Source organism: Naegleria gruberi, assembly GCF_000004985.1.
Source record: "Naegleria gruberi genomic scaffold NAEGRscaffold_12, whole genome shotgun sequence".
Classification (NCBI taxonomy): Eukaryota; Heterolobosea; class Eutetramitea; order Acrasida; family Naegleriidae; genus Naegleria; species Naegleria gruberi.
In genome coordinates, this window is record NW_003163315.1 from 251,678 (window position 1) to 265,087 (window position 13,410).

General features: G+C 33.6%; 11 protein-coding genes across 11 annotated transcripts; 8 read left to right on the forward strand and 3 right to left on the reverse strand.

The window, feature by feature from the left end:
- Window positions 1-11: 11 nt before the first annotated feature.
- NAEGRDRAFT_64979 (uncharacterized protein) lies at window positions 12-413 on the forward strand (the record flags this gene model as incomplete). Its single annotated transcript, XM_002679652.1, has 1 exon — window positions 12-413. The coding sequence occupies one exon, from the start codon at window positions 12-14 to the stop codon at window positions 411-413; it is 402 nt and encodes a 133-aa protein (XP_002679698.1).
- Window positions 414-731: 318 nt separating this feature from the next.
- NAEGRDRAFT_64980 (uncharacterized protein) lies at window positions 732-1,883 on the forward strand (the record flags this gene model as incomplete). The annotated part of the gene is made up of 2 exons (XM_002679653.1): window positions 732-924; window positions 988-1,883. The coding sequence occupies 2 exons, from the start codon at window positions 732-734 to the stop codon at window positions 1,881-1,883; spliced, it is 1,089 nt and encodes a 362-aa protein (XP_002679699.1).
- A 163-nt stretch (window positions 1,884-2,046) lies between these two features.
- On the reverse strand, window positions 2,047-3,723 carry NAEGRDRAFT_64981 (uncharacterized protein; the record flags this gene model as incomplete). Its single annotated transcript, XM_002679792.1, has 1 exon — window positions 2,047-3,723. The coding sequence occupies one exon, from the start codon at window positions 3,721-3,723 to the stop codon at window positions 2,047-2,049; it is 1,677 nt and encodes a 558-aa protein (XP_002679838.1).
- A 1,257-nt stretch (window positions 3,724-4,980) lies between these two features.
- NAEGRDRAFT_64982 (uncharacterized protein) lies at window positions 4,981-5,556 on the forward strand (the record flags this gene model as incomplete). The annotated part of the gene is made up of 1 exon (XM_002679654.1): window positions 4,981-5,556. The coding sequence occupies one exon, from the start codon at window positions 4,981-4,983 to the stop codon at window positions 5,554-5,556; it is 576 nt and encodes a 191-aa protein (XP_002679700.1).
- Window positions 5,557-5,628: 72 nt separating this feature from the next.
- Window positions 5,629-6,480, forward strand: NAEGRDRAFT_31878 (kinesin; the record flags this gene model as incomplete). Its single annotated transcript, XM_002679655.1, has 1 exon — window positions 5,629-6,480. A coding segment is annotated over one exon (852 nt), but the record flags the coding sequence as incomplete, so codon positions are not given.
- A 38-nt stretch (window positions 6,481-6,518) lies between these two features.
- Window positions 6,519-7,678, reverse strand: NAEGRDRAFT_35931 (NAD dependent epimerase/dehydratase family protein; the record flags this gene model as incomplete). Its single annotated transcript, XM_002679793.1, has 2 exons — window positions 7,635-7,678; window positions 6,519-7,471 (listed from the first exon to the last, which is right to left on the reverse strand). Exons 1-2 carry the CDS (start codon window positions 7,669-7,671, stop codon window positions 6,519-6,521), a joined length of 990 nt encoding a protein of 329 aa, XP_002679839.1. The 5' UTR covers window positions 7,672-7,678.
- Window positions 7,679-7,823: 145 nt separating this feature from the next.
- On the reverse strand, window positions 7,824-8,897 carry NAEGRDRAFT_64984 (uncharacterized protein; the record flags this gene model as incomplete). The annotated part of the gene is made up of 1 exon (XM_002679794.1): window positions 7,824-8,897. The coding sequence occupies one exon, from the start codon at window positions 8,895-8,897 to the stop codon at window positions 7,824-7,826; it is 1,074 nt and encodes a 357-aa protein (XP_002679840.1).
- A 164-nt stretch (window positions 8,898-9,061) lies between these two features.
- On the forward strand, window positions 9,062-10,282 carry NAEGRDRAFT_47408 (uncharacterized protein; the record flags this gene model as incomplete). Its single annotated transcript, XM_002679656.1, has 1 exon — window positions 9,062-10,282. The coding sequence occupies one exon, from the start codon at window positions 9,062-9,064 to the stop codon at window positions 10,280-10,282; it is 1,221 nt and encodes a 406-aa protein (XP_002679702.1).
- Window positions 10,283-10,709: 427 nt separating this feature from the next.
- NAEGRDRAFT_64985 (uncharacterized protein) lies at window positions 10,710-11,339 on the forward strand (the record flags this gene model as incomplete). Its single annotated transcript, XM_002679657.1, has 1 exon — window positions 10,710-11,339. The coding sequence occupies one exon, from the start codon at window positions 10,710-10,712 to the stop codon at window positions 11,337-11,339; it is 630 nt and encodes a 209-aa protein (XP_002679703.1).
- A 221-nt stretch (window positions 11,340-11,560) lies between these two features.
- NAEGRDRAFT_64986 (uncharacterized protein) lies at window positions 11,561-11,971 on the forward strand (the record flags this gene model as incomplete). Its single annotated transcript, XM_002679658.1, has 1 exon — window positions 11,561-11,971. The coding sequence occupies one exon, from the start codon at window positions 11,561-11,563 to the stop codon at window positions 11,969-11,971; it is 411 nt and encodes a 136-aa protein (XP_002679704.1).
- Window positions 11,972-12,518: 547 nt separating this feature from the next.
- On the forward strand, window positions 12,519-13,409 carry NAEGRDRAFT_88227 (uncharacterized protein; the record flags this gene model as incomplete). The annotated part of the gene is made up of 1 exon (XM_002679659.1): window positions 12,519-13,409. The coding sequence occupies one exon, from the start codon at window positions 12,519-12,521 to the stop codon at window positions 13,407-13,409; it is 891 nt and encodes a 296-aa protein (XP_002679705.1).
- Window position 13,410: the final 1 nt, after the last annotated feature.

Consider the following 13,410-nt stretch of genomic DNA (forward strand, 5'->3'; position numbering starts at 1 on the left):
AATAGAACACAATGACCGCCGGAAAGACTTCTATCAAGGTTAGACAATTCTTCACTAACAGACTTTTGAACAGAAAGCAATTCGTTGTTGACATCCTCCACCCAGGTCAACCATCCCTTTCTTCTGCTCAATTGAAGGAAAAGTTGGCTGAACAATTCAAGGTTGCTAACCCACAAACTATCATGTTGACTGGTTTCAAGACTAAGTTCGGTGGTGGTAAGAGCTCTGGTTTTGCTAACATCTACGATTCCATCCAAGATATCAAGCTCGTTGAAGCCAAGCACAAGTTGGCTAGAAACAAGCTCATCACCCTCAAGAAGGACGGTAGAAGATTGAAGAAGGAAAAGAAGAACAGAGCCGCTGCTGTTCGTGGTAAGGAAAAGACTAAGGTCAAGGGTGCCAACAAGAAGTAAATTACTTTTACAAAATAAAAACTATTTAAAATCATTAAATTATTGTTTGTTGTTTTTAATATTTTTTAAATATTTTTATTTAATAATTGATTAATATCATCTATTCCGCATAATACGAATAGTATGACTAATTATTCAGCTTCAACTTTATAAAAGAGCAGTAACCAAACAGAAGATACTTCTAAAAAGGATCCAAGCTCAATCAATTCTTTCCTTAAAATTCTCAAAATTCAATTCTGGATGGACATTGGACATCAAACCAACTATTATTAAAGCTTAACAGTTGATACAATACCAATTCCTCATATCAAAAAAACAATGAAAACAATTCTTCTTGTTAACATTGCTCTCTTGTTCTGTTTGGGATTGGTTTTGGCAGATACCTATGCTCCTCAACCACCAAAAGAACATTGCTATAATAAGTGTACTCATTACAAGACTGTTCAAGGTCAATGTGTTGATTTTGAATGGACTGGCACTAAGAAACAATGCTGTTTGTGGAAGACTGTTGGTATGTAATTTGTTTAATTGCATTTCTTTGTAATTTTCGATTGTGTTATTGGAAACATTTCAGGTCAAGGAAAATGTGCTGAATATAAGAAGATTTCCAAGTGTGACAAGTACAGTAAGGCAAGAACTCTCTGCTTGGGTCATGGTTATAAACAAGTTTGCAACAAGGTAACCAAACACAAGTTGTGTGCCAAATACGAATGGAAAGAAGTGTGTAAACATAACGGAAAGAATCATGGTTGTGACAGTTATGGTTATCACTTTATCTGTACCAAGACTGACAAATCTCAAGGATGTTCATTGTATACCTATGTTCCAAGAATCAAACATCATTACAAGAGAAGATGTTCCAAATATTCCATTCAACAATACTGTGCCAAGTATAAGAAGATTTACAAGACTGTTAGAAGATGGGTTCCAGTCAGTAAGAAACATTACAAGGGTTGGATTGATCATTATTACAAGCAAGTTTTGGAAAAGAAGTTCCACACTATTTGTGTTGCCTATGCCAAGAAGAAGACTTGTACTGCTCACCAACGTGTCAAATTCTCAAAGAAGATTGGTTATGACAAGAAGTGTGTCAAATTCTTTGAAAAGAAGTATTGTATTGCCAAGAAGAGAGTTAAATTCTGTGAAAAGTGGTCTCCAAACAAATTCTGTGATTTGAAGGAAAGAGTTAGAGTTTGCATCAAGCACAGAGTTCAAAAATTCTGTTGTGATTATAAGGCTGTTCCATTCTGTACTCAATACAAGACATTGAAACCAAGATGTATCAAGAAATCTCACAAGAAGATTTGTGTCAAGAAGTCTAAAGGTTATAAGGTTTGTGCCAAGTATGAATTCGTTGGAGGAAAGAAGGTATGTAAGAAGTATGCTGAAAGAAGTGTCTGTGCTAAGAAACAAAAGGTCTGTACCAAGATTGACACTTACAAGAAGGTTGATACCTATGCAAAGAAATAAGTGAGATTCAAATTGAATGAACGAAAATTTTGAAATTTTGTTAATATAAAGAGTAAAACTCTCTATTCGTTCTTCCCAAAACACATGGTTTTGATTTTATTTGTTTTTGAGAAAATGAGAATATTGATAGTCTCCTTAATTGAAACAAATCATAATTTTCTTATTAAACTTTGTTTTTTTTATTGTAGAGGAAAAGCTGGGAAGAGAAAAAGCCGCATCGTTGTAGAATGTCGTTAGGAGTTTCGCCATTGGTATTCTTTAGATTCATTTCAGTGTAATTAGAGTACATCAAAAAGGTCATGCATTCAATGGCACTTTCCTTTTCTGGAGTGATTTCGTTGTTTGTTTTAAATTCCATTAGAGATTCCATTCTGCGAGCTGCTTTATGGACTGGCGTTTCCTGCAGAGGAGTCGAATCTTTGGCATTGTAAATCTGCTTTAGTTGATCAGTGTTAGGATACATTTCTTGGAGTTGATTTGAAAGCAGTTCTAGAACTGGAAAATGACCTCCTTCGCAAGCAAAGTGGAGAATATTGTACTTTCTCTTATCTTTCTTCTCTATTAATTGATTGTAATAGTTTCTGTCCATCAGAAGAGAACAAACAGACAGCAATTCCTTGTTACCATTCAAAGCTGCTTGGTGGAAAATATTGATTCCTTCAGGGCATTCGGATTCGTTCTTGATCCATTTCTTAATGCTACCTCCACACATCAACTCTACCTCTTTCTGAATCAGAATACAGTAGCACAAGCTTCTCTTCATTCTATTTGTTATTTCTGGTGGGAAGTCCATGTCCTCTGATGTTTTCTTACCAGAGGAGTTGTCGTCTGACTTTCTCTTCTTTGATTTTGTGCATGTTGCTTCTTCTTTAGAATCTGCACCATGTATTGATTGACCAATTTGAATTTGAGTGTTGGGTGAGTGTGGGGTAGGTAAGTTATTGTGCCCATTGATTAATCCCTCTGAATTACAACTCTCTCTGTAATTATAGATGGAACTAATTAGTGGCCTTCTTCCATTCTCGTCTTTAGCCTGAATTTTGGCACCTCGTTTAATAAGCCAATTCAATCCTTTAGAATCTGACTTTTTAGCTGCAATGTGCATACAGGTTTCTGAACTTGTTTTCTTCGAATTAATAACTTCGTTACCAAAAATTTCAATCAACTTGTCCATCACCTCAAATCTTCTTAATCTGTATGCTACGTGGAAGAATGTATTACCATAAACATCTTTGGCCTCTCTTTCAAGGCGTGAAAATACAAAATTGGTGTTTAAGAACAATAACATACAGTCCATCGAATTATTAGCGATGGCAACATGAAGTGGAGTTGCTCCACTCTTTTGTTCTCTAAGATTCACATCGAGTACTATGTCAGCACCAACACTGGAGAACGTTGTCAACAACGATAGCAGAATATTTACATGATTGCCTGCCATGCACCAGTGAATTGCTGCTCTCTTGGTTGTTCTTTCAAGAGCATTGATATTATATGTTTTGATAAACTCTTCCTTCTTCATTTGAGCTCTAGCTTGAATCATTTCTTCCAATAACTGATTGACTAAATATTCATCTCCAACTCTGCATGCCTCAACTATTTCCTGAATCCAATTAGAAGAGAAAGATGGACTCGAAGGTGATGTTGGTGACGAAGGAGGATAGAATAATTGACTTTGACTTGTGCTAGCATAGTAAAAATCAATAGCTGCACCATCATCACTACTCACATCAGAAGAAGTGCTCAATTGGTCATTAAATTGATGTTGCTCGGAGGAACTATATCCAACATGAAGAAACTTTGGATTAATATCAATAGGACTACTTCTCAATATTTGTGGCATTCTTTAATATATATTTACAGGAAATCAAAATAGTAGTAGTATTATTTACAATAATCTCTCTGAATCAAAATCACACACGAGAGCAAGAAAACCTAATAATTGTCGTATAAGGTGCAAGTTGTGCCAGATGGTATCTATTGTGCCTCTGTCTTTTTTTAGATTTTTGAATACAAAACACAGGCTTCGAATCAGCACGACGGTAGTCTAGAGCAATTTCTAGGTTGTTTTTTCTTTTTTGAAAAATTCAGAGACAACACCACCTGATAACCATCCGAATTGCATCAACAACAGTAACTTGTTGGTAGAGGTGATGCACATTCCTTTTGGTATTTAACGAGACAATTATGAATTGGGAGAATCCAATCAATCGAAAAGACAAAATTGAAGCACTTTGCTTGATTGGTCTTGATTGCATCACACAATTGATCCAGTTTTTACGAATTGAGATAGTTTAATGCTGAGAAGGTTTCTAATGTCAAGTTCAGAAAACATCTCAACAAATTCAAATACAAAGATGGTTTCTAAAAGACTCTTTTAGTTTAACACGAACACTTTGGCATAAAGGCCATCATTGGTAAAGATATATTGTTTTGAACGTTATGAAAAAACTGTTTGAATTACAGTTTGAAATGAGGTGAGAGTTCAAACGAAACTGATCGAATCGTATACAAAATACTTTGAACGGCTTTTTGGTACTAAAATGATACACCAATACTACACAGAGATATTTGTTGCATTTGAGATGTTCGTTTCAATATTGAGTGTTCTTTATCCAATTTTCCATTCTTCTGAAACCTATTCTAATAACTCATTGTAAAGTGAGTTGATATTATTGAGAGTTAAAATGTTAACAACTACTAGAATATTAGTTAGTCTGCATTTAGGCATTTTATACATTTCTTCACAACCATCGTTATTTACATTTTTGTGTTATGGTGTTATCTAGGTGCAATGGTTAATTATCTTTTGGAGAATATTAAGAATGAAAATGCAATTTAATAATCAATTCTTACCAAGTAAGTAGAATGTTACTCTTGAATGGAAGCACCTTTGACGACTCCACTGTAAAGTTAACTCTTTGGATTTACAGTTTTTTAACAGGAGGATAAAGAGACTGTGAAAATAAGAAACCTTTATGTCTGAAAAATTTCAAATCAGGTGGTGTTGGTTTAGCGCCTAAACTTTCTTCGCGCCAAAAGTTTCCCGCCTTCACAAAAATTAATCAGTTAACATTTTTAAAACAACCACACAAAAAAAATGTCTCAACTTCCATCATCTGCCCAGAGCAACATTTCCATCGATTTTAACGATCCTCCAATCGGCCTTGAACAATCATGGCTCGAAGAAAATAGAGACAGTCGTGAAGGACATACTCTTCTTAAATCATTAATTATTGATCAAATTAATCAAATTCCGGTTGCTAACTTTAATCTTGTTCTTCAACAGTGCAGAAATAGAACAAGTGATGGAGTGAGTTGCCATCTTTCCCAACAAATTGAATTATACAAACAAGAGATTGACAAGTTGATTCAAGAAAATCAACGTGTTAGTAAACAATTACACAAGGAGATGAAACTCCGTCAACAATACTTTAACGAATTGCAATTGTTGAAAGGTGCCATCAGAATTTTTGTTAGAGTCAGACCATTGCTGACACATGAAATTCAACAAGGAGACTTTACAGTACTCAGATTTTCAAAGACAAATCCACAAACTCTTTTCCTTCCAAAAGTTTTACAAGAAACACAACCAGAAGATAAGATTACCAAACAAAGCCATAGACAATTCCAATTTGACAAGGTATTAGGACCTAATGTTCATCAAAAGATGTAAGTGATTATTGATTTTAATTTATATTAATATTTACATTTGAAATATAGGTTATATGACGAAGAAATTTCACCACTAACTAAATCAGTTCTTGATGGCTATAATGTTTCTATCTTTGCTTATGGTCAAACTGGTACTGGTAAAACTCACACAATGCAAGGAAATGGAGATGAAATTGGTATTCAACAATATATTTTACAAGATTTATATAATCACAAGAATAAGGATAAGGATATGTATAATATGACAATTGCATTGAGTTGTATGGAAATTTACAATGAAACTTGTATTGATTTACTCAGAAGTCAAGATAACAAATTAGAACTCAAGATGGATCCACAAAATAAGAAAATTATTGCTCAGGGATTAAGAGAAGTAGTTTGTAATGAATTACAGGAAGCTTTGCAATGTTTGATTTTCGCTCAAAAGAATAGAGCTGTTTCATCTACAAGTCAAAATCATAGATCCTCAAGATCTCACCTTATTGTGCAAATTTCTGTTTGCAAAATGTTCCTTAAACACCCAGAAGCTAACAGTGAAGAAGAACAACAAAATATTACGCCAACCTGTACAACATCTCAAATGTACTTGATTGACTTGGCTGGTAGCGAGAAGATCAACACCAGTGGTGCAAGCAATCCAATTACTGACAGTGAAACAAAACATATTAACAAATCTTTATCTGCTCTTGGCAATGTTATGGAAGGATTAAGAAACAGAAGTGCTAAACCTGGACAAAATGCTCACATTCCTTACAGGGATACAAAATTGACATACTTTATGAGTAATGTTTTTAGAGATAAGCACTCGATATGCTGTATGATTCCTCACGTTGCTCCAAGCTCTTTATGTTTCAATGAATCTTTGAGAACACTTCAATTTGCTGAAAGAATGAGTGGAATAGCTCTTAACAATGTAAATCAATAAATTAATTTATTTAAATAATATTAACAAATGTTGACAAATTACAAGTTGAGTAAATCAGCTTCTTCCTTAATTCTTCTAGAGAAATCAGCAATGGTAAGAGAAATACCTTCATGCAAGGCAACCTTTGGTGACCAACCAAGTAAAGTCTTTGCCTTGGTAATGTCTGGTCTTCTGACTTTTGGATCATCTTGTGGAAGTTCGTGGAAAACTAATTGATTTGACTCGGTTGCTCCAATCATTTCTCTAATCTTTTCAGCCATTTCCAAAACAGTATATTCTTCTGGATTACCAATATTGACAGGTCCAATAGTAACATCTTGATTCATCAAAGTGTGCAATCCTTCAATTTGATCACTAACATAACAGAATGATCTGGTTTGTTTACCAGTTCCGTAGACAGTGATGTTAATTCCCTTAAGAGCTTGATAAACAAAATTACTAATAATACGTCCGTCAGTCAAATTCATTCTAGGTCCATAAGTGTTGAAAATTCTAGCAACACGGACTTGAGTATTCTTGGTTCTATTAAAATCAAAGCAGAGAGTTTCAGCAGCTCTCTTTCCTTCATCATAACAAGATCTAGTACCAGTACAGTTGACATTTCCCCAATAAGTTTCAACTTGTGGATTAATAGCTGGATCACCATAAACTTCACTAGTAGAAGTGATCAACAATCTAGCATTCCACTTTGTAGCAAGAGTGAGGAAATTATATGTTCCTTGAACACAAGTCATTGTTGTATGAATTGGATCTTTTTGATAATGTGGTGGTGAAGCAGCACAAGCCATGTGATAGATTTGTCCAATACCTTCCAATGATGTAATTCTTTCATCGGAGAGAGCATTAATCACATCAGCTTGAATGAAATGTACATTAGGATTTTCAGACAAGTGTTTCAAATTAACCAAACTTCCTGTTTGCAAATTATCAATAACATAGATTTCATCCTTGTTATCACTCTTTTTCAAAAGGTAATCAACCATATGACTTCCTATTGTATTGGAGGTATAATTTTAATATTATTATTATTGTTGATGATGATGATAATTATATATGATGTTCATAAACCATCCACATCCATTATTATTGCAATAAGTAAAATAATATGATGGTAATTCATATTAGTAAACTAATATTGACAAAATAATACAAACCAAGGAAGCCAGCACCACCAGTCACTACAATCTTCATTTTTGTTTGTTTTTTTTAATCGTTGTTGCCAATGAGAAACAACTATTTGATTGGTGAATGGTCAGCTTATTGGATAATTTGTGATATTACATTTTACAAAAGTTAAAGTACACCATGCCAATTATGAAGAGTGGATGTTGAGTTTTGGATTTTTAATTGAGAGAAACTTGATAAACATCAAAGTGATGATTTAGCTTTGAATTCTCATGGACGCAGTATTCTTGATTTACCTTATTGATTAGTCCACCAAAATTATTTCCACATTCATGTACAAAGTATATTCTTCTAATTCTAGAGTGTAAGAGAGCCATTGCACACATACAGCAAGGTTCATGTGAAATAAATAAATCCAATCCTTTGCAGAGGTAGGGAATTTCTGTACTCGGTGTGTTAGGTGGTAGCTTCTCAATTGTCTCTATACAGTATTGGGCAATGACATCCACACCAACAACAGCACAGTGCCTCAGTGAGCATTTGAATTTTCCCAAATTTGAAAGAGTACCTTCTGTTTCTGAATAGTAAGGAGAGAAAAATGAATTTTTAGATTCGTCTAGGAATAATTCATCATGAATACTAGATTTAACAATTGTCTTGGTTTGTGGATTGAAAAATAACCCAGAAACTCGCTTACTCTTTTCAAATGAATCAATTACTAGTTTTGTACATGTTTCTACAGATTTCTCATCGTGACTATTTACATTTAGTTCTGCTTTTGGATCTAATTTTGCCAATTGAAGTTCAGTTTCATATAAATTAACAGTTTTAAGAGGCCAATATTGAGTATTCCATTCCTTCCACTGATATTTCAATTTAGGTCCATATTTTGGAATTTTAAAAAGTTTCAAAATTTTTTCTGCTTGTTGATGATCCGAACATTCTAAAATTGTTTTAAAAACATGATTTTCTTTTGTAAGTAATTCATCATCCGAGCTTTGAAAAACATTAGAAATCCACCTCTGTAAATTTGTATTTTCATCAGTATCATCATCAATATTCAACAATGGATACAAAACACAATAAGTATCACTTCCAATAGTTTTAATTCTTTTAATAAAATCTATATCACGAGCCTCCAATGGAAAATTCTTATTCAAATATTGAATCAAGCCTGAAGTTTTTGATTTATTTTCCACTCTTATCCCGATAATATTAATCAACTCCAAATCGGTAATCTTCGGCTTGGTGTAGATGTTTTTAATTGATAACTGTGATGATGAATTTTCCATATTTTTTTTTTTTTTTAAATGCAATGGGCAAGACAATTAGTAGTTTTATCCATCTAGCAAGAGGAAATTCAATTTCCAATCCTCGCCTACAAACAATTGACTCAACAATAAGGGGTAACCTAAAAAGATCAATGAAGATCGATGCAAAGGTAAAACCATCCACAATGTATGCACAATTCGAAAGAAAAGGACTAGAAATTCCAAACCTCGAATACATAGCCAACTCAATCCTTTGCAATAACTTAATCAACAAATTCCACTCAAGTAACCCACTTGTCAGAGAAGCAGTACAGTACGGAATTAATAACTGTAACACGAACAAAACAAAACTACACAACATATTTGAAAAATTCCACTACATCCTAAAACAACACAAACTTACCACAACAATATGTAACACCAATCATCAACTTCTGGAAAAGGAAAAAGATGAACAATACTCCTACTCAGAATTCACAATATGGACTGATGGATCCAAATCAGAAAACAAAGTAGGATTCAGTGTAATCATTCAGAACAACGAATTTACAAAAGGATACAAATACAAGCTCCACTCATACCACTCAAACAACATGGCTGAATTATCAGCAATTACAACAGCACTACACATCATACCACCAAACAGCAATGCAAAGGTACTCACTGACAGTGAAATAGCAGTCAAAATAATTTACAACACAAATTACAAAGGTCAATTTAAGCAAATCAAAGATGAAATTACCAACCTCATCAGCACTAAAAAACTTCAAGCATCCATCGAATGGACAAAAGCTCATACAGGAATAACAGATGGAAATAACTACGCTGATAAGAAAGCCAAACAAGCCTCAAGAATAGGACATCGAATTGCACCCCAACATCTACTAACTCAAGGGCAACTAATTATCACCAATTCGAAAAAAGTTTGGAAAAGTAGAATCAAAGGAGTACTTAGTGAAAAGCTCTACAATCAAGGAACATCCGAACTCATCAACAGAACAAATCTCAATTACCTCAAAGAACATACCACCCCAACTCACAAATACTCAATCTGGAGGCTCATGATAAATGGACACTTAAGAAGCCTCATAGTAGACAACCCACAATGCCCAACATGTAACAAAAACCTTGACACAGAACACCTCTTCATAGAATGCCCAGAAATGAATTCAGCTAGAAACTGGATGATTGAAGAAATCAAAAAAAATACCAATCTCGAACCAGTACTAAGCACAGAGAGGACAGAAATATTAACACCAAACTCATTCCAACTGAATATCTTTGGTATTCTGACAGAACCTATTCAAGGTATTATCAAAGAACAATGGCCCAAGATACAAGGAGGCCTCTCACTTTTTGGAGGAAGAGTACAAAAACAATACAACAAAATCTTAAAAATTCAATAAGACGTTCCAAATGGACGAACCCGTCGGGTTCATTCGATTAATAAACGTTTAAATTTTTTTTAAATGCAATTTCAAAATTTATTTTTTAATCTTTTTGTAAAATATACAACAACAAACTGTAGTGAAAATTGTAAAGATTGCGACCTGTAATTTGAAAATATGTTCAATCTTGATACAATGTCGGAATTATTGCGCTCAGGAAGGGTAATTTCATTGTTTGACTTTAGATGTGTTCATTGTTGAAAAAGAGAAATAATTCCACAAACACAACATTTCAGTTCTTGCAAGGAACCATGCATAAGGTTGAGGGAACATATTTGGCACTAACCTGAAACTTCAATTCTATTGTTTTTAATGACATTTTGTCCCAGTTGATCTATTTGAAAGACAGATGCAACAATGTTTCTTTCACTCACTTATTCAAAAAATGTCTCAATATAACCAATCTTTTACCACTCAACCTGGTTATCCTCAACCAGTTAATGTTCAACCATTGTCTTATAACCCTGCCATTCAACAATTTTCTCAACCACAATATGGTCAACCAATGAGCCCATCTCTGCAACCAAGTCCATCAACTCCAAATTCTTCTTTCACAAAGCAATCTGGAGGTTCTTTCCACATGCAACAAGATCCAGCTCTAATTCAATCAAACACACCAAGTCAACCAGTTCTCGAGTGTAAGAATTTGTTACCTTTTATTGTTAATGATAAGCTTGTAAAGAATACTTTTTGGGCAACTGGTGGTAATATCCTAATCAAGATATTCATATTTGTTGTCAATAAGTTTATTCTCATGGGTTTAGGTGAAGCTCTGATGGTCAATTACATTACCAGAAGAGAAGTTAAAAACATGAGAATTGGTAACAGAATGTTGAGCTACAAATCAAGAGGAAACTTCAAGATGGCCCTCCTATGTGTTGTTAATTGGATATTGAACATATTCTCATGTGGTTTATTCTACATTCTTGGTTATAGTCATATCATGTACCTTTCTCAACTCGATGCCAGAATTCACTGGGGAAAACCAGCTAAAATTTCCAAGAAGAGTCAATGAAAGAGGCAATTTGTTGGGAACCAATTGGTAATGGAATGGGTGAATTCAAGATATTTAGTGTATACTTGGGTGTTGGATTTGAAATAATGTTCATCATTTTGTATTCACTCAATTTGGTTTCGTTTGGTTTACTTTCTCCACTATTGTACAAGATTTACTTCCCAGCCTACTTTGAGAAGGTTCAATTGGGAAAGGGAAGATTTGCAGTCATTCATCCAAAGATGATTTCCTCAATTAATAAGCATGCCAAGAAGAGATCCAAATTGAAGAAGGAAAAAATTGAACAACCAACAGAAGTTTATCCATGTGATTATCCAGTTTTAGGTTTTCCACCTCAACCTTCTCATGAAACATACAAACTTAAATTGAAATTTGTTCCAACTTTTTGTGAGTTGATCAAATTCTTTGTAACGATCAATGTTCTCAGCTTTGTGTCATGTGGATTATTTGTCAAGTGTTGCTTGGCAAATTATGCCAGAAATTACATGAATAGAAATATTCATATTGAATTGGAATCAGTTCCATTAGAAGAGCTGCTCAATAATAATAATATCACAGTTTCAAATAATGAGATTGCATTGCAACAAGTGACTGTAGTTGAAACTGTTATCATTCAACCTAATCAACAATAAATATTACTTCAATTCTTATGAAATGAATTTATTCGATATGTTAATTTTGGCGCCATTTTGAAATGTTGAACTTTTTAAAATAAAAAAAATGAGCGCCAATAACACACTCACTATCAGCAATTTAATTTTTGTTGGTGATGAGGATGAATCTTTACAGGATAGATTTAACAAGATTGATCCGAGTATTCTGACTAAATATTCACGAGATTGTACCTTTAAAGAATATAGGCTTGTGGATTCGGATGATATTACATTGGATTCGGAGAAGGAAGATAAATTCTTCTCCACTCCTTTTGAACAATACAATTTACAGAAATTAATTAAAAAGACTAAAACATCGGCCAGTGATAAGGTTGTAATTTCGTTGGAAGATGTTGATTGTACAATTCCTTCTCATGATGACAAGTATTTTGAACCTGTTTCTTTTAAAACTAAAAGTGATAATTTAGTATTGGAACGAGTGAATGAATGGATGCACTGTTTGAGATGTGATAATAATTTATTATTTTATGGATTAGGATCAAAGATTAATCCACTGAATCAATTAATGTATTGCATGAAGGAAAGTGATGTGAATAGTTTCTTTGCAATTGTTTGTGGATATAATCCTGAAATTACAATCGGAATAATGTTGGATGACATTTTAAAGACACATCTGAAAGAGAAGAATACTAAGAATTTATCATATGTGGAGAAAGTGGACACAATTATAAGAATAATGAATCAACGTAATGAATTGGCCAAACCTTTACCTGATGATGAATTTGGTGATTTTGCAGAATTTATGAAAGATGAAGAGCCATCTACAAAACATGCCAAACAACATTTGTACATTTGCATTCATAATATTGATGGACCAGGCCTTCGTTCTAAATCCACTCAACATTTACTCTCTGTTCTATCAAGTAATAGATATATTCACTTGATTTGTAGTGTAGATAATCAATTATCAAATTTATTATGGGAACCCTCAATTGAAGACAAGTTTGGCTTTATGAGATTCAATATTACCAACTTTTGTACATATTTTGCTGAATCTGAATATTACTCATTACAAGATTTGTACAATGAATCATCTGATGGAAAGAAGAGTAGTGAAGAGAAATCACTTGGACCAGTTGAAATTGTTGCCAATATTTTAAAGTCAGCAAACAAGAAACACAGACAAATTTACATGATTATTTGCAACAAATTTATTGAAAATGAAAAGTACAATGAATCGGAAGAAGGATCTAGCCAACCTAAACCTAGTGGCAGCACTCATCAAGAAATCAAATCTTCTATGGGTGTTTATTCAACAGATGATGCCTTGCTGAGAGATGGTTTGTCATATCTGGAAAATCAAATTAAGGTTATCAAGAAGAAGCAAAATACCTTTATTCCGACCTTGAAGCGAAATCAATGTGAAAAACTCTTGGTCATATTAAACAATTCATAAT